Raw genomic sequence first — 25,751 nt, 5'->3', positions numbered from 1 at the left:
CCTCCTAGAGGTTTGTTGGCAACAGGCTCTGCTCTGTTCCCAAGCAGGGAGTCCGGCTGCTCCCTGCTCTGTTCACATCCACTCCTTTGCTGTTATCCTGCTCAAGCGTGGAGCAGAAGGAAGCCAATCCCGGGCAGCACGTTTCGATCACGATTTTGCYGGGTGCCTTCCCAGCCTCGGGCTAAGGGAGCACAGGGACACGCCATCCACAGCACAACAAGTTTTCAACTCATTGGAATATAATCATTTATTTATCTTTACAGTGATGACGGAAGAATGTACAGGTGTTTTCACCCATAGGTATAAAAATCTGTTTATATACACTGTGTCACAATAATCTTTAATTGGGAAATCGTTCTGTTCTCCTGATCCATCCTTACTAAAAACCACAGGAAAAACAAATATTTAGTACAGGCAATAGAATTCCAGTAGGTTTGCAACCTGGCATCAAAAGCTCAGCTTTAGATTAAGGGTAWTGTTCAATACTTAAAAAAGGACTTTAAGTCATAGGACACAAAATAAAGTTGCTTTTCAAATAAGATATATACATCAAAAATAGGAGTCTAAAAAAGGCATTGGTTTTAATGCTATTAGAAAGCTATATAAATGTGCATGGGTCCGTTTCTTCTTATAACGAAAGACCGAAGGAGAAAGTGCCTCTGGCTTCTAGGAATTTCCTCCTGGGACAAGTCAGTTAGAAGTACCTGCAAGAGAGAAAGGAATCACTCCCCTTGCCAAAAGGCCAAGGCTGGCGGCTGAGTCAACAGAATAACCCTGTTCAAACAGCCACAGCCTGCTTCAGGTCCTGGTAATGAGGCCGCTACAAACAGCCCACGAGAGGCTACTAAAAACATTAATAGGATGTAAGTAGCTCCTCAGTTGTAAGAGTCCTACAGATCCCTCATTATTTGTTTATTGAGCACTACACACACATGGAACACGCTCTTAACATCTCACCCCTTTCACAAGGCACCCTGTTCCCGGCCTTCCTGCAGGATTTGATTAGGCTCTTAAATCACTTTGAAGCTCTCTTGTATACAGTATATTAAAATTTCCCTCCTATTTAGGAAAAATATTTGCAGCTTTCAAGCTATTATAATCCACTTACTCAAAAGTCTTCTTCGAGTCTATAAATTAGAACCACTGGGGGGAAGGGAGTTTCACAGGGCACTGCCCACGTATTGGCCATATATATGTAAATAGGCAGCGGGTTCACCAGTTAATGACACTCAGGGTCTAATAATCAGATTGATTTCTGCAAAGGACTACAGCAGCAGTGCAAAAACAACCACTTCTATAAATAGGTTTATGACTCCATTACAAAATAATGATTTCATGCTAAATTAAAATCTTCAAATTGACGATTTGATCCTAAAATAGCGAGGGTTTGAAATTTCACGTCTTAAGTCAACGCTCTTGCCTGACCTCATTCAAAAATACAAATAATTAGACTTTTATATGAGAAATACTCAAGGATTAAAAGCTTATTCGTAAATATCTGCAATTTAAAATAAAACTCCAGTAGCCTGGAAAACATCCAGATTATTAGATTGTTAAGTAGACTAAGCRACACTGGAAAACAGCTCTCGCTTACAATATAAAGATCAGATTTCTGCTTACGTTGCACCAATACAGAAAGAAATACAAATTACTTGTATTAGAAACATGAGTATTAAGCAGCTGGCGGGTAAAGTGCAAATAGATTTTGTTTCTAATCATTAAGAAACAAGCCAGCCTTTGCAGTTGTATAAAAGTTAACTTCTTCATATCTGTCAAATGGGAAATACATATATTCTTTTCCCTCGTGGAGAGCAGCTCCAGATTCAAAAGAAAAGAAATGAAATCCTTTAAAATTGGAGGGCTCAGAGCCAACACCATTTCCAGACAGAATGCTTAGTTGTTAAAATTTCTGCTTACTCCTCATGAAAAGGTCAGATCTCCAAGCTGGGAGTTTTCACAGGTAAGCACTGCTAGCTCGATGGAAACAAGAGGATGAACTGTCATCCCTCTGCACATAATTTAAAAAAAAAAAGATTCTAACAGAAATGCTTCGCAGATCAACAGATCAAAACCATGAAAATCAAGAGGACGCTTTGGAAAATAAATTTTAAATAATTTTAAATAAATTTAAATCCCAGTTATCCAATTGGAACTTTTCAGGAAGTTGTTATGCAACTAAAATTCAAGGAATAAAAACGGGTTTACACCAGAGAACCCCAGATTGCTCAGTTTCACATCAAGTAGCACGTGCCAGAAAACACACCTGCTGGGGCATGGTTTATGGAGAGCGGGTCCTTATCCCAAAGGATGAAGCCCACCCCTCTTTCCCCTTCGTGGTGACATGTTCCTTGCYGCGCCAGGTACTGTCAGCTCAGGTAGGTGCCGGTGGGACACAGGGCTGCTCCTCAGCGAGGTCCTGGGCAGCGCCCCCAGCCCCGACTCACCTGATTTCTCTTTATGCTTCGTCGCCGTTATCCATTTCTACGTCTATATCTTTTGTCGTGTCGGCTGCTCGTGACAAAATATCGGCCATCAGCGCCTCCTCCAGCTTCTTCCGCACCTGCTGCACCCGCTCCTCTTGCTTTCTGAAGGGAGCAAGGGAATAAGGGACAGAAACGTCAGTCCTTCAAGGACATTAGCAGACTAGGACACAATACCTGTATAAACAACGAGTCAGGATGGGCTCCTCAACCCCTCTTTCGGGTAAAACCTTGATTTCTTAGCTCTTCAGCCTGCTGCCGCTGCACACGCAGGTGCACGTGCAGGTTTTCCTCCCGAGACACGAGGACTGAACTCCACACATGCTCCCCACGTCCTCCCAGCCCCCTTGAWCCGACACAACAGAGCCATCAGAGCAGCACTGAACTGGGCAGTCTTTGAAGGGTGGCTTTTTGCTTTCTTCTTCCTTTTTGAGCTGAGGACAGAGAGATTTTAGGGAGCATTGCTGAAAAGGAAGTGCCATCATTTTGAGCACCGCAGAGCACATCCGAGGAAATTCTGCTCTTTCCCAGCAAAAGGAGGCCCCTTAGGGAGGAGTCTCCACAAGTGCCCCAGACCGCACACCCTGGGGAAGGTCCTCAAGGAGTTTCACTGTTTATTTCTAGACTCCTACCCATCCCTTCAGTCTCATCCACTGATCAGCGATGCCTTTTGGACAGCAGCCACTTCTGATGAAACAAATGTTTGTTTTCCTCCAGAAAGTTAATTGAAACTCCTTAATTCAGGCATCCAGACACAATTAAGATATTTTCACTCAATATTTGCTTTGGAAGGTAAAATATAGTTTTCAAATGTTTCCAGAGCAGAACAGAAATTTGGCATGAGAAGCACTGTTTTTACGTGAAAAAAACCCACTTGTTCTATCAAACTATGCTTTATTTTTTTTTTCAGAAAAAGAAACCTTAAGACAAAGTATATGCTTAAGAGTGACTACACCTTCACAAAAGCAGCATTGTCTTCACAATTTGCTATTGAACAAAAATAATTCCAAGATTACAGATAAGATGCATGAAAAAAAAAAASTGATAAAAGCTGTAAYAGTCTCAGTGGGAGAGACTGTGAAATGGTCAAGATCATGGAAATACAGTTTAAGTGTATTTTATGTCCTCCCGTTTTGGAGAAGATGCAAGTCTTGTTGGTGCTGGAACGTTTTCCTTCCTTGGTCTTCAAGGAGGCTGCTCTCCAAACACAGAATCTAACAGAAAKGTCAGCAAATTATCTTATAGACCAACTCGGAGGACTCTGGCATGAAACAGTCATAACCCACAGCACCTCAATAGGCTACTTTAAGTGAAACCTTCTTTTAASCGATACTTAACCAAGTTGATGAAGTTTTGAAAAACCCATGCTAAAGCTCAGGAGCTGTCACCCTAACTTGTACCGAGCCCTTTCCTATCATCTCAGACTGGACGTGACAACGGTGGTATTTAAAACTCGCAATACAAAGGGGTGAGAGGCAGCTTCCTATAACTCAGAAGAGCTTCTGCTATTGAGGGCCCAGGTTTTCTATCTATTATTTTTTTTCCAGTGTGGTCTTCACTACAGAAGGTTTGGGCCAGCTCTCACTTYGCAAAATCAGGATTTCCTGGTCACCTGTATTTTGAATTGTCAGCCGGCTAGCTGATCTCTGCRGGAGCAATAACCATTAAGTAACTCAAAGCACTCCCAGGCCCGCAGTGTCTCATCTGCTAGCAAAGCAATTTCGTAAATATTAAAAACAAAGCTCTGTTTATACAGGCAATATTACTTTTAAAGCACATGAACGACCAGGAGCAAATATTTAAGAAGCAACGGCAGAAACCCCTGGCYAATAAAAAAGTGCTCATGCTTAACGCCAAGCAAAACTCTGAGGCTTAGAGCGTCTCCATTACACTTGATTAATTTGATTTCTTATGCTAATTCACCATGACATTATTAAGTAAAACTAATTTGGAGCAGGTTAAGAGCAATCCCTGTYGGTGTGTGTTTTCCTGCTGCAAAATGAGGCAGGGGGAAACGGGAGCTGGGCCCGGCGAGCAGCCTCCCTCCGCTGGGGCCTCCACTGGGGCTCCGGCCTCCCTGGCACCGTGTTGGCCACGGCAGGTGCTGCTCCATCCCATCTCCCGTCTGCATCACCTGGTAACAAGAGGCTCCCTGGCTCTTTTCAGCCTTCCTCCCTGCAAAACCCCGTCCTCATCCTGCGCCTCGCGAGCGGGCTGAATCCAAAGCCATGTTGCTGGTAGCACAGCCACATCCCGAATCCCAATCCTGACCATACCTCAAGTGGAAAACTGCTTTATGCAACGAGCCTGCRTGTAGCTTTCCATTCCTTATTTCCTTGGGACTTGGGACCAAGTCTCTCTCTGCTCTGCTTGCTCTCCTCTCAGCACGCACCCCGAGGTGAGGCATGTGTGCCTTGGGGAGGTGTGATGCCACACACCTGCAGGCAATCAAGCCAGGGGACTGGAAGCCTGCCCTCTGGCATCTCCAGCTCCTCTACTGTTAAACCTACTGAAGAGGCACTGGATTAACATCTCTATGTACTGGCTCTATCTAGCCTGTCATCCAAATGAAAAACTGCATCTAGTTCCAGTGAAAGCATTTAGCTGCAGCAGGAACACAAGGGTATCTACATTCAGGATGGCTGTTGGAATAGCAGTAAACATCCAGAGAACCAGCTTGTCCCCATCTGTGCACAGTTCTTCCTCCCTACAGGAAGCCCAGAGATAACACCCCTTCCTCCCACACTTCATACTAACCTGTCCCTGGATCTGGGGTCAGAAAGTTTATCACATAGCTAAGACAGGGAGGGATTATTTAGTTCTTTCCTCTCTGCAACAAAGCACGGTGTGATCATTTTACCTTACAAGTTTCTTAATCCCGAGGACAGCTCAGGCTGTGGAAACATCCTTGATGTCTCATTTTCTTCCTTCAGCACTTACTTGTTCTCGTGGCCTTGGGCTGTCATACTGAAGTGAGATTTGGGTAGGATATTGAGGAATACTGTGAGGCACGAAGCTACAGCTGACTGGTTTGCATTAAGGTTCACACAGTTGGGGAAGAGGATGTTCTTAACCCCATGSAAAGCACACTCAGAGAGCTATAAACCCAAATTCCTGCCCACTCCTGTCTCATGGTAAATATAATTTGGCTTTGGGGCAGATCAACAGGTAACTTTCTCTTATCCATTATTGTGCTGTGTGTGACATTGCCAGACACAGTACATTAATTGTTACGATTTAATAAATTCATAAATAGATAAATTTAATATGTTTGGCTGCTTCTAAGAAAAATCCAAAGCCCCATTTCCAAGGGATTTCAGAAGGGCAACTGTCAAGACAAATGAGAAAGTTCAGAACAGAACCTACTGGGTAACACCAAGCTGGCGGCAAAGAACCTAGACTGAGCAGGAGAAGAGCTGTTGAAAACTAGAAGCGATGATTTTCAGAAAGGAMTTTCACACGTTAGGAAAAGAAATCACCCTGAAAACTCTAACCTTTAGAATATTCCACTAAAGACAGAGACATTTTTAAAAAATAATAGACTATGCTACAAAGTATCGACCTAAGTACAACTAGAAAAAAAAAAATCCATCTTTTCATCATTTTCAAGAGATAGTGCTACACAGTTCATCCCAAAAGAGATGAGAAAAAGGGATTAAGGCATTTATCCAACAGATACCCAAAGGAAGTCAAACTAGACTTTTACAAAAATGGAGAAAACTCAGCCATGCAGTTCCAAAGAAGAAAATGGCTAGAGGGGTTTTGGTCAGAAAAGAAGCTACAAGCAGAAGCTGTAAATCAGCAGTGTCCAGATAAATAACYTGAAAGATTCATTTAATAGAGAATTCCAAGATCATTCCTAAGAGACCAAGATCTGGATGTGGAGAGCACTGGGGACCACACCASCCCCATTTTGCTTACCTGCTTGTCACAGGACTAACACTAGGAAGCCCTGAACTACTGAGAAGAAAGGTGTTTTTTCCTGTGATAAGGAAATGTGGTATCTAATTCATCATGTATTTATAGGAGGATATTTATTATTTTTTCAGCAGACTTGCTGAACCAAAAGAGAACAATTTCCATTTTAACCAGGAACACTTTTAAGTTAAGCACGACTCAAGCTGAGAGCTCTTCTATCAGACGTAAACAGCTGCTGCAACCTCTCCTGAGGACTCTGCAGCACAAAGGAATCCGTGCTCTCTCGCAGCTGGCCAGGTATCCCCACTTCTCCTCACCACTGCCTAAGCTCGGGACGCAACCGCACCGCTCTCCTCACTAACAACAGCTTCCATGCTCTGATTCTGCCTTCTCATGCAGTGTGTTTTCTGGATGGTCTTAACACGAAAGACGGGTGAGGCTTTTATGAACGTGGAATCCATTTGCAGCAAGCTACCTGCACGGCCAACAAGCAGAAGAGACACCCAACTTGCAGCTTATTCTTAGTGCTGTTCCAGCTCAGGACCTGGGTCCTTCCTGAGCTGTCAGTGCTAACACTCCAGTATCAAGTTGAAAGACACAAAGACAACAGAGTTCTGCTACCAATAAATAATATTCCTCATCCAACTCTCTAACTTGCAGGAACAAACACAGAAGAGCTTAACTTGTGCAAGCAGTCCACATTGATGTTTAAGAAATTAAAGGACAACAAATCCCGAAACACAGCACTGGAAATAAGATAATCTTACACTCTGCAAAAAAAAACAGCCAGTCATCTATGGCTTAGAAAAGAAAGTGACAGCAGTCGACTTTGGTGCCTTGTGAATTCCATTCGGTGGCAAGATGGTCCCCAGATTCCCAATGCAACCTAGAATTAACTACTGAAAATGTGACACTACAGTTAATGTTCATCCCACACGCTTATGCAAGCTAAGCAAGAGTTCAAGAAAGGAAAATAAAGGAAGCCAGGGTTGTGTACTCCGTGTTGCCACATTTCAGCAATCAGCCAGTGCAGCAGGAGAATGCTCTTCACTCCAGCCCTGTCCTGGAGTGCAGCACTGCAGGCTCTGCCTTCAGCAACCAAAGCACCAGTCTTTCATTGAAAAGAAAAGTAACAGTGCAGCTATGAAAACAAATAAACAAAAACCTTGTCCACATGGGCAGAGCCATCGGTGCTCTTCCTACCATATCCCAATCTCCCATCTCAACAGGGTGACCTAGCCACAAATCTACATGCTGCAGGGAATACTCTTACTCTCTCTTGCCAAAACTTCTCTTTTAAATTGAGATCAACAAATTAACCTGAAAAAAATACCTTATGGGGAAGGGAGAAACATTTGTAACAGCTCTAGCTTAGTGGTGGGGCATTCCCTTAGGAGGGACAATGTGGGTTATGACTTTTGTCTTACGGAATATTTGCAATTAATATATTTATGGGAAAGAGAAAACTCAGATTTTCAAGTTACTGAGCTAATCAATATGTTCAAGAAACACATTCCCATTTTATTCCCTTATCTCCAGGACTGCAGAGCCAGCAAGGAATGCGCTTCAGTTGAACTGGCTCGTTGTTTGAGCAGAGATTATAAAACTTACCTAATATCATCATCTGTGACTATGAAAGCTTTGCAGAGGGGTTGAGATGTATTAAGCCAAACAGCTGGGTTCTTTTCTACAGCTGCAGAGAGCTGTCCCGTGATAGGTGCCGAGCTGGTGTGCAAGGCACTGGCGACAGCTGACAACAGGGTATCGTCGTTGTTACCCGGGCCCACGCCTGGAACAAGCACAATTGAACATTAGCATTAACATCCCCAGCCCACACACAGCTATCGGCGCAGAGCTCGTGCCTCTACCTCAAGTTATATACACTGATGATATTCCTGCCCCTGGAGATCTGGCTATAGCATCTAAACAGTTAAAAACAAGTTCTTGGAAAATGGTCTTGGAAAAACATAATCAGCATTTCAGACCAACTTAGCATTTCACAAATGATCCTCTTTCTAAAACTGGCTAATTTCTTTAAAATACAATAACAATTACAATATCCTTAAATTTTCAATAAAGATGACCATATCATAAATTTATCACATATTGAAATAATTTATAAGCAATTTAATTAGATTAATCTATACTAATACATACTAATATTTCAATAGCCTTTGCTTTTATGCTTTAAAGATGTTAAATGAATTCTGAAAAACAAACAATGACAGTTTTTGCAACACTCARATTCCTATGACAATCTCCAAAGCAGTAAAACAAAAATGTTAATTTTGGACTACAACTTGATGATATTTTAGGTCCACTTTCMCCCACAAGAGCACAATTCCGAAGCATGGTTTCTGTTAACTACATAAATCAATTAAAAATAAATAGTTTYGGAACTGAGGCATTCTGTCAGCAAACACATTCAAAATTTGGAGTTCACTAAATCTGACTGTAATCTTAAAAGCTTTCCAAGCGCATCAAAAAGTCTGTCCTTTTTAAGCAGAAATTACTCTGCAGATCTGGGATAGCTGCAGCAAATGAACAGGATACCTTGAAGACCTTTAGGTAGCTCCATGGATTTTATGATTTGCTCACTGACATCGGACGCGCTGAGGCCTTGTAGCCTCTTCTCCCAGAAAAGCTGAAAAACAGAGAACAGGATTGCTCATTAGAACGGAAAAACAGTCAGTTCCTGGTGGTAACAAAATTCACGATCATAGGAACGAAGCAGACAGAGCGTGGAGCTGCTTCCAGAACAAGCAGCCTGGTGGCTGTACACGCTACCAAAAAGGTGGGGTGGTCTCTGCTGGTGGCCTCTGGGTCGCCAGGGGACGTTGAGATGTTGGAGCCAGCTCTGCACATTTCTGCAGTACAGCTGCACCAATAYTAACGTTAGTGAACAGCTCAACCACCTCAAGACCTACCCAGGCCCAACAGTCCAGCCCCATGCTAAGCTGTGTAGGTGTCTCTAGACTTAGGTGGAAATAAGACAAAACCTCACCGCTTTTAGGAGGATGTGCAAACTCAAATGTTCACTTCTTATTCCTTGATTTAGTAATTGGCAACATGATCTAAAAGATTTTTGTTTAACAATGCAGAATTCCCTTTCCATTTCTACAGAACTTCTCTGAAGATTTGCTTTAAGAAGTTCAGCYGCAGTTTGGCAACTTTCATTTTTTTTTTAAATAGACCTTTCTAGCTAGCAAGACAGCAAGGAAAGCTAGTTAAAAATGTTTCCCATTTTCCAAGCTACATTTAAGAAATAACCTTAGCAAGAAGAGAAACGAGAACATAGCCACACAATTTCCTTTAGATAGAGTATTCTGAAATAGTTAGACTTCTCTGCAGCATGTGCATGAGGAAAAGGAAAAAACTGTTTCTTTCCATGTCTCCCAAATCTGATACGGGAAAAAAAAAAAAAAGACAAAGAAAAAAAGAGCTACAAGGCAAGCAGCTACACTAATTGAGCTGGGAACTCAAAAGAGTTTAAGAGTTCAAGGCAGGGCTTTCAAATGCCATGTTCTGTTCTAAAACCTGAAGTGAAACAAGCAGAGTTTCCTCCCTGGCGCTTTGTGGGGACTGTATCACCAGTCACACCTCATTAAAACTGAACGTCAGTGATTCGTATTCTGAGAAAGGCTTTTTTTTTTCAGTGACAGAGGCAGTAAAGGCAAGGAAAAAGCAACAAAGAATGTGCACTTCAGCACTAAGAGTACTACTGACTGGAAAGAAAGCAGGTAAGAACGGCAAGAGAAATGCAATCATCTCTACAACATGTCTGTAGAGTTAATAAATCAATAGGGTGAATGCCAGCTGTGTTAGCTGATAGATTACTATGTCTTTTTATAGAGAACTACTTATTTAAGTGCTCTTATCTGGACACATKTGTAGGACACATTGGTAACCACATCTCAATCCGTGCAGCTCAGAAAGCCCTCGGAGCGTCATTCAAGCTGCAGCTGTTTGCAGAACTCTACATCCCTTGTCACGTTCTTGACTTCTCCATGCCTTGGGGAGCTTTTGGAGCATGTATGCTGCCACTCATGTCTCATTGTACTAAGACCACTTCAATTTAAAATGGTTTCTGTAAACTTACTCCTCACTCATAGCTAGAATTCCTCTTCACCATTGCAAGTCAGGTTTTAGCTTTATTGTTAGTTGAACAACCCTTTCAGAGACATCTCCTTCATCTTAAAGATCTTCATCTTTAAAATGCTAAATACTTAGTACCTCCAATCATCTGCTTTTTACCAATATCGCTAGGATGCCATTCCCAGGAAGCACCTGAGTTGTGCTCTAAGTCCTTACTGCTCCATGGATGAAGTGGCAGTGCCTCTGGGCTGCCTGGGCCGCTAAAGAAATCCTTGGGTGCAACAACATAACCAGCAAAAGGAGCATTGAGACTTCTGTGCTGGAATGACGGGCCGGGCAGAGCAGGGAGGAGCGGTGGATGTTGTCAGTGTCGTCAGCACCGACACTGTCCCCGAGAAGGTCCTTGCAGGCCAGCTCAGGAGGCACTGGAGGAGCAGCGAGCTGGACTGAGACCTGCCCGAATGGCTCAGAGGGTTGASATCAGCAGTGCACAGTCTAGTTGGGAACGTGCAGCCAAAAGCATCTCCCAGGGCTAAAAGTATCCCCAATATTTTCCAGTGTCATCACCGGTAAGCTGGGTGAAGGGATGGAGCAAGTGTTGAGGATTCTGGCCAGGGAGGAGCGGCTGCAGAGACAGGTGGAGAGGAACCTCATGAAGATCAGCAAGGGCAAGCACAGGGTCCTACACATGGTGAGGAACAAACCCCTGCACCAGCACACGCTGGGGCTGACGTGCTGGAGAGCAGCTCTGCAGAGAAGGACTGGGGCATCTTGGTGAGTATCAGGGGGACCATGAGCCTCCAATGTGCCCTTGTGGCCAAGGAGGCTAGTGGTGTCCTGGGGTGCATGAAGAAGAGCATTGCCAGCAGGAATGTCGAGGGAAGTGATGCTGCCCCTCTGCTCGCCTCTGGGAAGGCCACATCTGTGTCCCGTTCTAGACCCACCAGTACAAAAGGGACACAGAGCCACTGGAGAGTCCAGCACAAAGCTGCAAAGATGATTCAGGGAATGAACATCTCTCCTATGAGGAGATGAGAGAGCTGGGCCTGTTTAGTGTGAGGAAGAGATGGCAGAGAGGGATCTCCTCAATGTGTGTAAATATAGTAAGGGTGGGTGTCAAGGAGACAGGGCCAGGCTCTTCTCAGTGATGCCCAGTGACAGGACGAAGGTCCTGGACAAGATGCTCTAGGTGTCCCGGCTTGAACAGGGAGGTTGAACTAGAYGATCTCCAGAGGTCCCTTCCCACCTCCGATTCTGTGTGCTACCTTTGCATGATAACCCGCCACCATCTCACAATTAGACATTTCCTCATACAATGAAAYGAGCTGTCCAGATCTTGGGCTTGGCTGAGCTGCAGTTCCCTGCAGAGCACCTTAACCCCTGCAGTGCAGCTCCTGGTGCCTCCCCAAGACCGGGTCCCACCAGCACAGCCAGAATAGCAAGGTCCATGTCTCCAGGGAAGAAGTGGTACCAGACCCATCCCTGTTACCCAGGAAAGAGAATCTTGATGGGACTGGGATAGGAAGGAATGAGAGAAGAACAGGATTCACCATTGTTACAATGCAATATTTCTTTACTAACACAAAATGAGTAACCGTTCTCAGATTATGGATATTCATCCTGTTGGAGAACAAAAATTAGCACAGTTTCAGTTGTGCTTGAAGATGAGCAGTTAAGGAATGCAAACTGGAAAGAGCCTAAAATACCAAACCCTCAATTTTTGATGCTTGGACGTTGCAACCTCAGAAGGACGTGGTAGCCAAGTGCTCCATTATCCTAGGAAATGAAGCAATATGCCTTGTGCCAAAAGCGATCTGTCATGCAACAATCTTGTGCAGCAAGAAATAGATCCCTTATCACGCAAGGCCAGTGTCTTGGAGCAACTCCGTATTTTTTTCCTGTGGCAGAAAAGGCCGCATGGGAAAGGAGGGTCAAGGGCAGCAGGGTGGGACAGATCTGGCACTTCCTGGCTGTTCTGGGATTCCATAAGGGCAGAGCTCTGCTGCAGCTGGACTGCGGGAATTCTTTGTTTGGAGAAATATAAAATATTGCTTCCTCCATAATTGTTTCTTTTTTTCCAAAGAAACTATTCATGACGAATGGGCAGCTATAAYCAAAACCGTAATCTCTGCGAGAACACAGGCGCGTAAGAAACTATTATTTCTCACTGAGAAAGCAAAGAAATGATAGATCAGCCTCTCCATTGCAAGAGCCACCCACTACAAACAGATTAGGTGCTGCACCTTTCCCTSGGAGAAATAAAATCAATTTTGCAGTTGCTCAAGCGAGGGAAGCCTTCGGGACAATTTTACTGAAAGGGAATGTTCCAATTCTGCTATTTTTAAAAGAAATGCACACATGTCCTTAGCATTCAAGCATTCTTATTATGTGGCTGACTTATATGTAAATCATTTAAGAACCTCATATATTTACAAAATCCTATTTTTTCTATTTCCAAAGCACTGAAGTTTTCTCAATGTCAATGCAGTGAGGTACCTGACTGCACATAAATTCCTACCCCGAGAGTTACAGTTATCTACTCTTATTTTACACTAGTCATCCAAAAAGGCTGCTGGAAGTATGATGGAAATGGCAATTTTAACAGCACAGTCTCAATCCCAGGTAGAGCCTGGGTATYTTCCCAGCTCCCTGGGACTATATTGATTTCCATGCTGCTTGCAGGTGCATGCCAGGTTATATCTAATGCAAGCTGAATAAAACTTCATCTTGTCTATAGAAAATACAGTCCACATACATGGATTCCTCTACAGATGCAGCCAGCCTGGGATTTTGCTATTTTGAAAATCTTCTGCATAGGCTAAATGCAACCAGAACAGCCAGAGTTATCATTTGAGAGATTATTCAAGTGTTCAGTATCGAAGGCAGTTAAATTGGGAAATAAGATTAAACTGAGTTCTTTTCAAAGTGCCCATGGATGACTGTAAAATGAACAAGAATTTCTCTGTTAAACTGGAAAATTTCTTTCCTCTTTTTACATCTAATGAATTGCTCGGCTCTGCTGAATCTGCAATCGACGACTAAAATTTCACTATTCCTGAATTTGCCTGGGAGAGGGAGATGGAAATTAACAGACTCATCAGATTCCTTCCATTTCACTTGTTCATAATTCTAATATATATTAACCAAAGGGCTTTCTCTAAAGTGTTCCAATGCAGTCTAATTTTAGACTCCAGTCCCTTAAAATTTCATCCACAGGAAATAAAAAGGCATTTATTTGACAAAGCATGAAGTGYGGATAGTGACGTTCTACCTTGTTAAGAACCATTAGCAAGAAGACTTATAGCAAATGACATCTAGTAATTTTTTTGTAAATTAGGCTTTTAAGACTGCATCCATCTTATGAAAAAATGACTATGGTCAGCACTGGTTGGTGATTTATCATCCTATTTAATCATCAATTATGATACAAACTCACTAAAAATGTATGTGACAGTAACTGTAAAAGAGATTTTTAAGCCAATTTTAAGGTGTACTTTTGGCTTACAGATGGATGCTGCAGCTCTGGTTTATCCTAAGGTGGTTTTAAAAGTTGTCTGCAACAGAACTGGAAGTAGCAGGTGACATAATTGATAATTTAATGAACACCTGATTTCCTCCAAATGACCCTCAAAGAGTAGGCTGCTTTTCCTTTCAACAGTGAAGGCATTTTCTGGGAATGCTTTTAGCTAAATGCATCAGGCAGATACTGAGTTAAACACTTCTAAATTCAGTAGTATGACAGAGYTTTTTTGTGATTTCAAATGATCCCTAACAGTATACAACAGAGTTAACTCGAGATTAATCAAGTCCTCAGGAGTCAGAGCTCTCAGGTATTACACAGTTATTTATTTATTTATTTATTTGGTTTTCCTTCCGAAGTGCACTAATAATCCCTGTTATTCCCTAGTGTCAGATTTCTTCTAACGACCTGCTGGCAGAACCTGCAAGGGAGAAAACGGGCCAGAACCACAGAAATAGTCAGAAAAAAAACATCAAAAATGAATTTATGGAGAGCCAGCATATTCTGCAGGGGATGACACTTCCAAGGGAATGTGGATGTACTTCACAGAACATTGTATTTGAGACAACTATTTACTCTTAGACAACTATTTACTCTTCAGGAATTACAGATATTAACATCATGTGGCTTAGATATAGGTTTGACAAATCTCTATTTTTTTTTTTTTTTTTTGAAAAAGAGCTACTTGGAAGATGATGAAGTTTGATACGTAAGAAAACTCTAGCGTGTTCCAGAAGAGCCCTCAGTGCAGGCAAGCACACAGACACGGCCCAAGCTCGGATGCTACCAAGTTTCCAAAACATTTTCATTCTCTCCTGGATGAAGAGCTCCACCCCGTCCATCAGGAATCCACAAACCCACTAGGAAAGGCTCTGAAAGCTTCAAAGATTCAGCYTTGCAGAGCCATTATTTGAAAAAGGCTTAGGCAACCTCAGGAGGATGCTTGTGTGCAACTTCACAATGAAAACAGGGACCCAGGAGCTGCCACAAAGATCTGCTGCTCTACTTGCCAGGTTCACCCAAATCCTAACCATAAGCAGACTGCTATTAGTTTTCCTTTCCAGTAACTACTATGGGATTTACTGTTTAAGAAGGAGTTGCTGCCAAATGTGTGCCCGCCAGCAGCATTAAGCATGTCTTCTCAGCCTCAGATCATGAGAAAGCTCCTGCCTGCCAAGGGAACTACCATATTGCTTTATTTTGATCTCTGTATAAGGAGACGGGCTAGAGAGAACTGTCAGCAAATTCTGCTTAGACTGTGTCTTGGAAAGGGAGATACAACAGATATACGTAGATAAAGCTTTTAGAGATGGGTATCTAGAAATATCAGAAGAATTCCTTTAGGGGTTTGGGCCAAGGATTGAAGAAATAGGGAGTAGTAACTGAGTAAGTTTTATAGAGAGGTAGGCTTTATAGTTAATGTTTCTGTATTCACTTGAACAGCCACTGTGGATATTATCTTCACAGGGATGCACGGGGAGGACGTAGACCTGACGAGGCCAGGCGTGGGAGGCAGTGATATGTGTGGGACTACGCATGTGAGGAAAACACAGTTTTTATCTGGAAGGGATATTTGCAAGACTGAATCTTCTCTATCTCAAGTAACGAGTGTTCTGCAGGATGAGGCTTTATTATAAATAAATGGAGTTTTCAGCACCTTCAACCCTCACCCCTGCTTCTTTATTTTATCTCATCAGATCATGATGCACTCTGAGAAGTGCATGAAGCACTCTGAGAAGCAAGCAAAGACCACGTAGGTTGATAACATTGGCACTCCACATAGAGAAAAAAGCCTGAATGAACTTCATGCTGCTCTCAAACCTGCTGTCCCTGTGTGGTCGCAGATGTATGAAGGGTGCACGCATGACCAACAATTTGAGCTCTCTCCATATTTTATTAGAAATATCTATAACTGTACAATGGAAACTCATGTGTAAAGATGCAAGACCATTTGAAGTAGTTTAAGATATCTACCAATGTAAGAAATCTGTAAATGCTTGCAATTCACTGCCGTAACTGAGAGCAGGGACATTAAACCTCACTACAGGTTTTCAATGGAAATTTAACTGAAAACTCACAAGAAGTTCATATACAAACGGTTGCAACCAACTCTTCACCCTGTTCCCCAGGTCTCCCACCAAGCCTGTGGCCAAGACCATTCAGACTTGCTCAAAGAGCTCAAAGGAGCACCCTAACCTGAAGGAAGGCACAGAGGAAGACGCACTAAGCTTTGTTTTGCTGTTAGAAATCTAAGTTCACTTTTTACATTCAAAACTAACAGAAGCACCATCTCTTCCCAATGATGTATGTCAACACAGACTAAGATTAGCATTTTAAGTTTCCTCTCCCAAAGATGTGCTGGTACAAATGTGGAGAATGGAATTTGATTGGAAAAGAATGCTGAGGCAGTGCTCAGCATTATGATGGTTACTTTAGGATCTTGCTGCAGCTTAATCTATTAGTGGTACCTTAAGAAGGAAAGGATTTAACTCAGGTGGACTTTAAAACTGCCTATCAGGAAGTTTTTATGCAGGTGGATGGTGAATTCTCAAGAGACAAGGGATGTGTTCCAGCAGATTTCAGTCACTAGGTTTTTGTAGGGAGATTCTAGGGAAAACTAAAGGGGGAGGAAACAGTCAAGGAAGGAAGGAAGGGTTTGGAATCCATCAAGACATGAACTGCCAGACATCCACTTCTCCTGTCACAAAGGTGCCTAATCTTTCACATTATTTACCGATTCTTACTGGTTCAGCACRCAGGACTGAAGGGAAAGCCCTGACATCCAAAGTCTAGTAATTTAAAAGGAAAACCCAAAGAATGTGAAGAGAATCAATAGGCACATGCAACTTTGCATCTTTTAGATCTGAATGTGATACACTTACATGGCCCCTGCTGAACTTCACGGGACCAACAGTGAGGTTAGCTGAGGCCTTCAAATCTTGCTAAAAGACATCTCAACAAGATGATCCAATATGGCTCGATATTTCTTCTTTTTCTTTCTCACCTGAATTTAGAGGATGCAGAGTCTAAATTCCTTATGTTATCGCTTACAAGAACAGTATTCAAGATGTTTGAAAGTGCAACATTACAGACAGCCTGGGTTTCAAAGGAAATCTTGTTAAAAGTTAGTGACATACGAGTGTATAAAACTATGAACATGCTTCTGTACTTTCTTCTCACCTTGCATTCCTAGGAAAATAAGTATTTCAATTTGATGGTAGTAACACTGTAGTGACTCAAAGAGACAAGTTAGACATAAAAACAATGACTCAATCCAACACACACTCCATTGGGTAACACAGCATTCCTTCAGTCACCTGGTTTCCTTTTCTTCTCTGCTCCCTCCAKATATAAAGCAAAAGGCACAGTATACAGAGGTGGTCAGTCCATGATATATAAAGASAAGCATCTAAAGCAGATCTTGTGTAAAGTGAGTTTATGTTATTGTGTTTTGCATTTACAGGGACAGTACAGTAAGAAAAGAGGGATTTAAAGCAAAAAAATGTATTCACACAAAGGTCTTCTATATCAGTATTTAAGAGAGATCACATTTATTGATGCAATTTCTTGACGCAAACCATGTATTTTATAGCAACTTCCATGAAGAAGCTGCACATGAAAAAAAAAATCCTGTATTGGATGTCCTGCAGTGACAGTAGAACATATAGCTGTGCTTCAGTGGGTATGTGACAATCAAATTAGAAGGAAGTTTTGGATTAGAAAAAAATCCCCATATGAGCAAACTGTTATATCTGTATTTAGAAAAAAAAGACGTATTTATTACAACACATTTCTAGAAATTATCTTCGAGGTTCTCATTTGCAATTGAAGCACAGCCAAAAGCAAGCAGCTTCTCAGCTTGTTTCAGCTTTGTGAACAGCAGGGATGGCAGCAGCGCCTCTTACCTGCCGGGGCTGCTCCGTCACTCGCTGCGGATCAGACCTCACTTTGTTACTGGGATGATTGGTAACTTTGGTGACTGGTTGCTTGAAAATCGACGCTGTTTGCCTGATCGGCAAAGTTGTATTTAAGTCTGGTTTTCCCTGTTGAAAGAAAAAGAAGGAATCAACAAGTTTTATACACACACACACAAATAATCCATTGACTTGCAAACGACAGAAAAGCCTTTTTTTTCTATTTTTGAGGAAAGATCTCCTTTAAGTGTTACGTTCAACTAACCTTTGTAGTCATCTTTTCTAAAAAAAAAGTATAAAGTTTAACTGCCTCCAGATATTTTCACCATCTTTCATCAACTACTCTCTGAAGAATCAGCCTGCTTGAAAGCTCACCTTTCCTTTTGCTAAAATACATCTTATTTATGCAAGTGAATAATTCTGAAAAGAGACACCAACTGGTGGCAAAATGGATCTCTGAAGCTCCATGAAAACACAGTGAACAGTTTATATTTACAGAGTTCCAAGTCTTAAAGGCCAGCAACTTCCTAAATAGCTTTTGTCATCAACTTCCTAAGTGATTCTGATATCAAAGAGCTTTCAATTAAGATATTTATTATTCTACTCCAACAAATTCTACTGGAAGAGCTAGACTAGTTAGGTTTGTGAATTGATGATTCACCATCATCCCACGTCATCATAGGTAGCACTTTACTAATATATTTTGTGACAAACCACCAAGCCAGAAGCTTGTGCTCACATACACGTCATCTGCGTAGATACAATMCTGAACAACCTTCAAATCATGGAAAATCCACTGAAGACCCATGTATTTTTCTAATTAACTGCTGGGGAAAGTATCTGAGGTTCACAGAGGGACAAGGGAAGAAGAGATAGGCATGTGTTATAGAAACCCATGCACAAACAGTGTGAGAGAAGGGGGACACAGAACGAAGACAACAGCTATTTATCTAAATTTTCTTCATATAGAATGATTTTTGAAGACACGAACTGTCACTCAGGTTCAAAGCAGGAAGGCTACACTAACGGCCKGGTTGGAAAAAGGTAAATCTAAGCCATAACATCAGATTTATTCTAATACGAGGGACAGCAGGACAGTTTTTCAATGTAATTTATTTGAAAGTCTTACTAGATGTAATCAATCACAGCTAATTCTGCTGTGTGCCTATTTTGTCCCGCTTTGCCTCTGTGCAGCTTTGGAGCTTTGTGTCCAATACCAACCAAACTTGTTAAGCTTTGGAAAGGGTTCTGTGAAAGCTGCTATTCAAGCAGAGATGGGAGCAGGGAGAGGACGGAGTGTAGGGGAGAATCCGTGGAAAAGAGACCTGTTTTCCTGTGCAGAGAGCCCACAGTCAGTGCACACTCACTTCCCCCCAAGCAGCRCCTTGCAGGCTCTCTCCTTCCAGGGAATGTGGGATTCGAAGCAGGAAATCAGAGACACTGACATGTAAGACTAAGGAATATAGATACACGTAGCACAGGTCTGTAAAACGGCAAACTTTATTAATCCGGGTGCTTCCTAAACAATTTGTATAGCTTCAGTAATGAAAGAACATCCCCCGACCAAGCACTTTAAGGTATTYCTCAATATTTAACACCACAAACACTTCAGACTTCTTCCTCCATCCACTGCTAGCAAAACGTGTCATAAAGACACACAGTCCCCGGCAAAAGGGCCATCAGCTTCCTCAGAAGAGATGTATTGGATATTTAATGACAGAGGAAGGTCGTATTACAACGCACCACATTTCTGGTACCAAAAGCACCCCCAGAGCTCTGGAGCTGGGTGGCACGCTCACGTTCACCCCAGACGGGCACACTCACGTGGAAATCACCTGGGCTGCGGGGTTTGCAGCAAGCCCGAGCTGCAGCTACTGCCAGCGCCCGAACCCTCTGCACGGCACCAGCCCCAAGGGCAGCACCTGCAGAATCCTTTGGGAAGAGAATTTTCCCAGGGCTGATGCAGCAAGACAGAAATACAGCATAAAAGGCCCCGATAGGAAGAAATCTGCGGCTCCAGCTACAGCACGGGTGCTGTGTGAGAGCAGGGCAGCAGGCGCAGCCCCGCCGCCAGCCCAGCCCCTGGGCACCTTTGGGCACCCGCCTTTCGTGCCGCTAAATCTCCCTCTTGCAATCCCGSTGTTGAGACCGCATCACTTGGCCTGCACAGCTTCATGAAGCAGAACGTGGTAGGAAGCAGGCAGCTCACGCTTGCTTAGAAACCCTCCGTTCCTAAGCTGAACATACTGGAATTACATGTAATTTTAATTAGATGGTTATTCTCTAATRAGCTGTATAAAAATGAAATAAAACAATTGGCTAGGGGCTCAGGCTTGTTAAGCAATAATCTTTCTGTCCGCAGCCCCAGATTAAATTCTTATTTCCAAGGGAGGTATCCCTCTTTTAGGGCTTTCCCAGGCAGCTAACAGGGTAGTTCTGCATTAACTGAATGCCCCATATTTTAGCATATCTCTGTCAGGGCAAGGTGTCGCAGATGAGCTAGCAAGTGTGAAGCCAGCCTTTCTGTATTCATGCAATGACTGGYCGAGGAACTAGCAATAAAGAGAGTATCACCTCTGCACGCTGCAGAAAGCAACTCTCAGCAAAACGAGCAGAAAACCACAGGCCGTTTCCTCGCAAATCACAAGGGCTGTCGTATCAGCGACTCCCATCTCGCTCCCATTTCACTCATCTGTTGAGCATGGGGAAAGGCAAGCGGGAGGGCCGCTTCATGGAGCCTCTCCAAGATGACACTGAGCGACTAAATTCTCCCCGGTAGAAAAAATAAGGTTTTTCTCCACATAATTCCAATGCATTTAATCGATAGGAAGGAGCAGCAGAATAATACTTCATATTTATCTGGGCACCTTAAAACGTAACCTAAACGAGAGGATGGTTGTAATATTTTAGGCCTAAGTCCTGCATGCAGAAGGCAAGGGAGCTGATTTGTCAAGCACCCGGGGCACGTTCCCAGCTACAGCACAGCACGACCCAAACGGCACGCTGCTCTGCGCSGGAGCCCTGCAGCACGGAGGGGATCCTTGTGCAGCGCCCACCTGCCCCTCACCTGGGACAGGCCAAAGCAGCAGCTTTCTCGACCAACCCAAGACGTGATTTTATGGATCCCTTTTTATGGATCCCTTTCTTCCTTTTCTTTTTCCTTGTTTTTTCTCTTTTTTTTTTTCCATCTTTTTTTTCTTTTTCCCCTCTCTCTTGTCCTTTCCAGGTAGCGCGGTTCTCATTAAAAATATAATAAGCCTAAAATCTCAAATTTCAATGGAAGTTTTCCTGAGAAACCCATCATTTCTAACACTATGCCCTGCTTTAGATCCTCTGGTGAAGCCAACTTCGATGGAAAGCCACCATTCTGATCCTGCACGTTGTCTTGCGTGTCAGCATTGCAGGCAACCTTCCTGCAGCCCCCACATTTCAACTCACCCCGAGCTTGCTGAGGTTCCAGCTCCCTTCACACATAATTAGTTTTCTGGAACTTTCTGACCCCTGAACTTCACCTTGCATAAGGAATACCCAAAAGCAGTTCACCTAATCTTCTCTTTAAATGCCTTTGAAACAGAATATATGGGCTCCAACTCGCACAGTCTTGCAAAGGGGTCCAAACCCTCCAGTTTGGTCCCTTCTCCGGGACACAGAGATGTTTATTCAGCAACACAAGTGCTTGCAGGCACCTTTTCCCAATGGAGAGGCTTTTGAGATACTGATAAAGACTATGGACTTTCTTTCCCATTAACAATGAAAAAGTCTAATGTTGGACCTTTTTTTAAAAAAAAAAAAACTTATTTTTTTAATATAATGAAGCAGCCTGGGGAGCAAAGTACACAGAACCATCCACCAGACAGCAACAGCATGCCCTTAAACTTGCCCCAAGAACCATAAATCAGATGCCATCACAGCAGATAATATCATCTGCACCAGGACCTTGCTAGACTTCACCTATCCTGCGARCTTTGCATTCCCTGATCCTGTGACATCAAGTTCAAAGCAGCATTTCAGACTTTGAAGTTCCTGCCTCCGGGATATTTTCTGCAGCAGCCTCAGTAATAGTGGTAAAAGAGCTATTAAAACTGAAAATAAAAATAACATTTAAAAAAAAAAAAAAAAAAAAAAAAAAAAAAAAAAAAAAAAAAAAAAAATAAAAAAAAAAAAAAAAAAAAAAAAAAGAACAAACAAAAATACCTCCAACAGCCGTCTGCAATACGGGGGGCAAATGTGATTCCGGAAACATCGAGAACAAAGGCCCGAGATTCCAGTTCATGAAAAACATTTCAAGATTTCATTTGGTCTGAAATCTAACTTAAAGAGTTGTTTAACTTTGTTTTACCTAGTGTGTAAAACAAATAGAAAAACAAATGTTTTCCCCTGTAAACCTGTATCCCTGTACCCCAAATACAATAACATCCCCTCCAATAAAGATAAAATATAATAAAGGAGGCAGGCCCCCTTAGGCATTGCGGATGCTTAAGCAAATTTAGCTACATTAAAGAGCTCCTTAGCCTTTACAATTAAGCAAAATCCTGATGAGTTATAATCTATGCAGAAAATAAAGGTCCATAGTTACAAGCAACTGCCAAGCAAAGATTATCCAGAACTTTGGCAATGCCATGACAGTTACCTAGACGTCCACAGACGTCCTAAATCAAAGGCCCATACTAGAAACTGGTAAATAGGATAAATTGTTTAAACTAAAAATAGACCCATTCCTAAGCACTGTAATCATGCTCTTATTATGACTTTTTTCCTTACTAATCACAATTGCGTCTGGGCTTTCTGAATTCCTTCTAAATAAATGGAGTCTCCCAGTTGTGGCACAGAGTTTAGAACCACAGAAAAGGACATTTTGCTACAGAAACCTGTTTAACTCATTTCTAGCAGCCTGCGGATCCTCACATGTACGGGGGGGGGAAAAAATATCACATGGTGCAGGAAGTGACTAATATTCAGATAAGGTCGGTTTTTCTTTTTTTCTTCAGCAAACCAGAACCCAGCCTATGTGCAAGATTCATTCACAAGGGAAAAGCTTCTCACGGTTATGTCCTAATAGAAGAAATAACTAATATATCTACAAAACCCCWCTCCTGAACTGTGTGTTGAGAGATGCCCCGAGTATTTCGGATGGAGGGCACTGACTGCATATTTTGACTGGCTCATTTAAGCTGGCGGTTAAGTCCACCTTATAGCCATGGCTACAGAACTGCAGCCTGCAGAAACAAAGCCATGCTGGGCTTGATCACAATGGCAAAACAAAATCTCCTCCTGTTCAGGGAACTAGGGCAATATATCAGCTAGTAGGAATATCAGTGCTCCCTGCTCGGTTTTACTCATTATTAAGCTCCACAAAAAGTTTCCCAAAAATCTTTTGGTTTGCTGTCTTTCCAAAGACRTATTTCCAGAAGCACCCATGTGCTCCAGACACTACAGAAGACATTTAAAAATAACATATTTCCAGATCTTGCAAACCCCATAATCTAAGAAGTAACTTATAACCAGGCAGTTTGTTTAATCATTAGGCTCTACTATGGTTTCCTTTCAAGAGAAAAACTGTGGGGCATATTTTTATCAGCATGGCAGCCTGCTGATTCTGCTGGAGTCCTTTTCCATCTTATTTCATTGTCTCTTCAAAAGCACTTCAAATAATTCAAATAACTTAATTTGCAAGTGAAATGTAAAAATGTGTACACTGAGAGCAATGAGGAATACGAGGAAGCAAAACTCCTCCTGTGGCTCTGCAGCAGATCAAGCTACCACCGCTGCTGCCAGTACTGAAAGGCRAGGAAGAACATGTCATGCTCATAGGGGAGAGCAAGATTTTCCTAGAATTCATGGATATTGTTGTACACTCATGTTGCAAAGCAAAGGCATTTATGAGCATATCAAATGCTCATATGAGCTGAAAGTTGGGGACATTATTAAGTCATGGAAGACACCGAGTTGCAGGCTGCTCGCGATGTGAGCACAGTTAGCAGGACGGCCCTGCGTCCTCCACGTGCCCCAGCCTAACTGCCTGGACACGTCTGTGGAAGAGGGCTCAGCACTTGTTCTTCAAGCACCAGGGGTGCCAAAGAATTCGGCAGCATTTGTGGTAAATTGTTGGTATAAAAACAAACAACCGGGTAAATAGGAGCAAGTTTATACACAAACCTGCCTGTGCAAGTCGCGCCGCGAGGCCCCTCGAGCAGCACAGCTGCAAGGCAACCACAACCAGCCCCTTCCAACATCTGAGGAAGAAAACCTAAAACTCAGGGTTAAGTCGAGATCCTATTTTTGACTAACACAGGAACACTGAAGAAATTCTTAACAGCCCATGAGATACAGATTATATCACGCAGGAATAACATTTTTTTATTAAAAAAAGAAGAAAAACAAACAGCATTAATTTAGATCCTAATCTTACATTTAATGTAGTTACTCTTAGCAATATACAAGTAAGCTAAAATTATAGTAACATGAAGTGAGCATAGTTCYATCTACATTTTATATAGCAAGCTTCTTAATTTCTACATATGCAAAACGTCTAATCAAAACCTTCAGGCTACCTCAGATACTCCCACTATCTGAGAGCCGCATGCTGGTGGGGGAAAACAATAATAAAGGCATGCTTGAAATAAAAAGAAATCGGCATGAAATGTGTGGTTCACACATGCGAAACGGCAGACGACAAAAACACCAGGACACGAGACAGGGCTGTAACTCGTTAGGTGTTGCCACACACTCCTGTGAGGTACGTGAAGTCCCTCGGAATAAAACACGTCAAGAGGAAACGCTGAAAGCTGTTACAGAAAAAACCTTCCAACTTCTGAGAATTGCTGTAGCAGATATCTACATTGCGACCTGCAGTGCAGTATCTGAGCATCAGCTAAATTCACTGCTCATCTACATGGTGCACCAATTATTTTATTTATTTTATTTACTTAAGCCTCTACCTTTAAGCTATCGTATAGCTGCTGTATTCTTCAGCACTTGGAAAGCTACCGTGTTGTTTAAAAATAAATAAATAAGAATTACGTCGATTAAGAAAGGCCCAGTTTTCAAATAAACACAGAAAAAGTACCTGGCCTTGTTTAGCTGTATAGCTATACACAGACACCCAGATTTGTACAAATACAGTTGCCTCAGAAAACAAGCTTCCTGGCACATATTAAAAATGTGAACTATTTCAGCTCAGAACAGGAAGATGAACATAATAACTTCAAAACTTGCACGGAGAATCTACGGGTGCTAAGAGTCATAACTCTCCTCATTAGAAGAATATTATTCAGGTAGATGACTAGCAATGAGGTTTGTTCTCTTTAGTCACAAGCCAACTCCTGAATTACTCTTTTTTTTTCATATTTAACCTCACCTCAATCTTTTCTTTGTAGTAGCAGAGCATTCCCTCTATTTAAAAATTTGCATCTACCACTACTAAAAATTAAACACACATGTACATCTCAGAAGCAGGCTGCTTTAAGCAGAAAAGAAATTGCTAAATGAACTATAGGAAAGGATTTTTTAGGATATCCTTAAACACAGTATTTACTAACAAACCTTATTTTGATTGAGAGAATCATTCCTTAGTCTCTGTTTGTTCTTCTGCAATTTACTGGGCATCATCTTTCCCGTTCTGAAGTCAAAACTGCTGAGATCAACAGTGTTTCCCAGGTATCTTGCCAACTGAGGCTTGCTTCTGAACTTCTTACCACTTGGACTAAAAAGAAGAAAACACTTTAGTATGTTTTGTTGTACAACAGGATACAACTTTGACTTCTTATAASAGGCTTTATACCTGGTCAAATATCTATGAAGTTTCCGTATCTTTATTCCATGTGG

General features: G+C 42.2%; 1 protein-coding gene across 1 annotated transcript; it reads right to left on the bottom strand.

The window, feature by feature from the left end:
• Nucleotides 1–236: 236 nt before the first annotated feature.
• On the bottom strand, nt 237–25,737 carry MBD2 (methyl-CpG binding domain protein 2). The gene is made up of 6 exons (XM_026040144.1): nt 25,470–25,737; nt 17,919–18,056; nt 8,952–9,042; nt 8,010–8,187; nt 2,445–2,585; nt 237–704 (listed from the first exon to the last, which is right to left on the bottom strand). Exons 1-5 carry the CDS (start codon nt 25,533–25,535, stop codon nt 2,456–2,458), a joined length of 603 nt encoding a protein of 200 aa, XP_025895929.1. The 5' UTR covers nt 25,536–25,737; the 3' UTR covers nt 237–704; nt 2,445–2,455.
• Between the last annotated feature and the right edge of the window lie 14 nt (nt 25,738–25,751).

The sequence above is a fragment of the Nothoprocta perdicaria genome, unplaced genomic scaffold, assembly GCF_003342845.1.
Source record: "Nothoprocta perdicaria isolate Ctin4 unplaced genomic scaffold, notPer1 scaffold_10, whole genome shotgun sequence".
In the NCBI taxonomy this organism is placed as follows: Eukaryota; Metazoa; Chordata; class Aves; order Tinamiformes; family Tinamidae; genus Nothoprocta; species Nothoprocta perdicaria.
This window is presented reverse-complemented; position numbering and strand designations above follow the sequence as displayed.